Source organism: Cebus imitator, unplaced genomic scaffold, assembly GCF_001604975.1.
Source record: "Cebus imitator isolate Cc_AM_T3 unplaced genomic scaffold, Cebus_imitator-1.0 Scaffold71, whole genome shotgun sequence".
Lineage (NCBI taxonomy): Eukaryota > Metazoa > Chordata > Mammalia > Primates > Cebidae > Cebus > Cebus imitator.
In genome coordinates this window covers 1155203-1156380 of record NW_016107386.1, presented here as the reverse complement: position 1 = coordinate 1156380, position 1178 = coordinate 1155203, and the positions used below count along the sequence as shown (strand labels likewise).

At 38.5% G+C, this 1178-nt stretch overlaps 1 protein-coding gene across 1 annotated transcript in view; it reads left to right on the top strand.

Moving 5' to 3' along the window:
- AS3MT (arsenite methyltransferase) overlaps nucleotides 1-1178 on the top strand; it is a 28481-nt gene that overhangs the window by 8614 nt on the left and 18689 nt on the right. Inside the window, exon 7 of the mRNA XM_037739557.1 lies at nucleotides 612-693. Coding sequence (XP_037595485.1) covers nucleotides 612-693 — 82 coding nt within the window. The remainder of the gene's footprint in view (nucleotides 1-611; nucleotides 694-1178) is intronic.

Sequence of the window (1178 nt, the reverse complement as noted above, 5' to 3'; positions counted from 1 at the left end):
TTGGTCAGGCTGGTCTTGAACTCCTGACCTTGTGATCTGCCAGCCTTGGCCTCCCAAAGTGCTGGGATTACAGGCGTGAGCTACCGTGCCCGGCCTGCCCAGCTAATTTTTAAATTTCTGTATTGGGGAGATGGTCTTGCTCTGTTATCAAGGCTAGTCTGAAACTGCTAACCTCCAGCAATCCTCCCACTTCAGTCTCCTGAGTCACTGCGATGAGAGGCATGAGCCATCATACCTGACAAAGTTATATTATTCTTAAGCAATAAAAGTTTATGAATACGGATTATATCTTCCGTTAGTTCTCCAGTGACCTGGGGCTGCTTTTGGTTCAGATTGGCTAAAAATTTAAGTAGCCTAAATATCTTTATTTAGGAGACAGACACTCTTAGAATGTGATTTTATTACCTGTTGGATAAGCCACTGGGAGGAAAAAAATCCTGGCACTTGACTATTGATTATAACTGAAGAGGCAGCTGTTATTTGTTCACAAAGGGTCAGCTTAAACATTGCTATTGATTTTTAGATTTGACTTTGTTCCCTTATTCCTTTCTTTGTTATCTGGGATCAATGTAATCATTAATCTTATTTGGACTAATGTGGGTCTGTTTCAGTATGGTGGGGAGTTATATTTCAGTGACGTCTATGTGAGCCTTGAACTGCCAGAAGAAATCAGGACACACAAAGTTTTATGGGGTAGGTGATTTTGTTTTGATTAATTTTAAGGCAGATGGTTGCTTGTGCAGAGCTCCTTTCTGCTAATAGCCAGGATGAGGCTATATGATATGAGACCACGTGGGATTAGGCCTCATACAAGGCCAAGGTTCCATTCTTCCTCTGCCATTCAAAAGTGATAGGGCTTTGGATAGTTTAATTCATCTCTTTGAGTTATTGTTTTCCAAACTGTAAAATGTAAATAACAATACAATCTGTCTTATAGGGCTGTTATGAAGATTAAATGGGATAAAGAATGGGAAAAATACTTAGAAAACTCTAGTGCAGAAATGAGGACAGTTGTTCCAGAGCTGATGCCCTCTAAGTCCCTTTATGTTCTCATCATTATTGTGTTGTTTATTCCTTTATTATCATTTTAATAGTCTCTGGAAGTTGAGATAAATGCATGCTTTTCATCAGTCTGACTATGAAATCAAAAGTTCTTATTCTTTTTTTTTTTTTTTTTT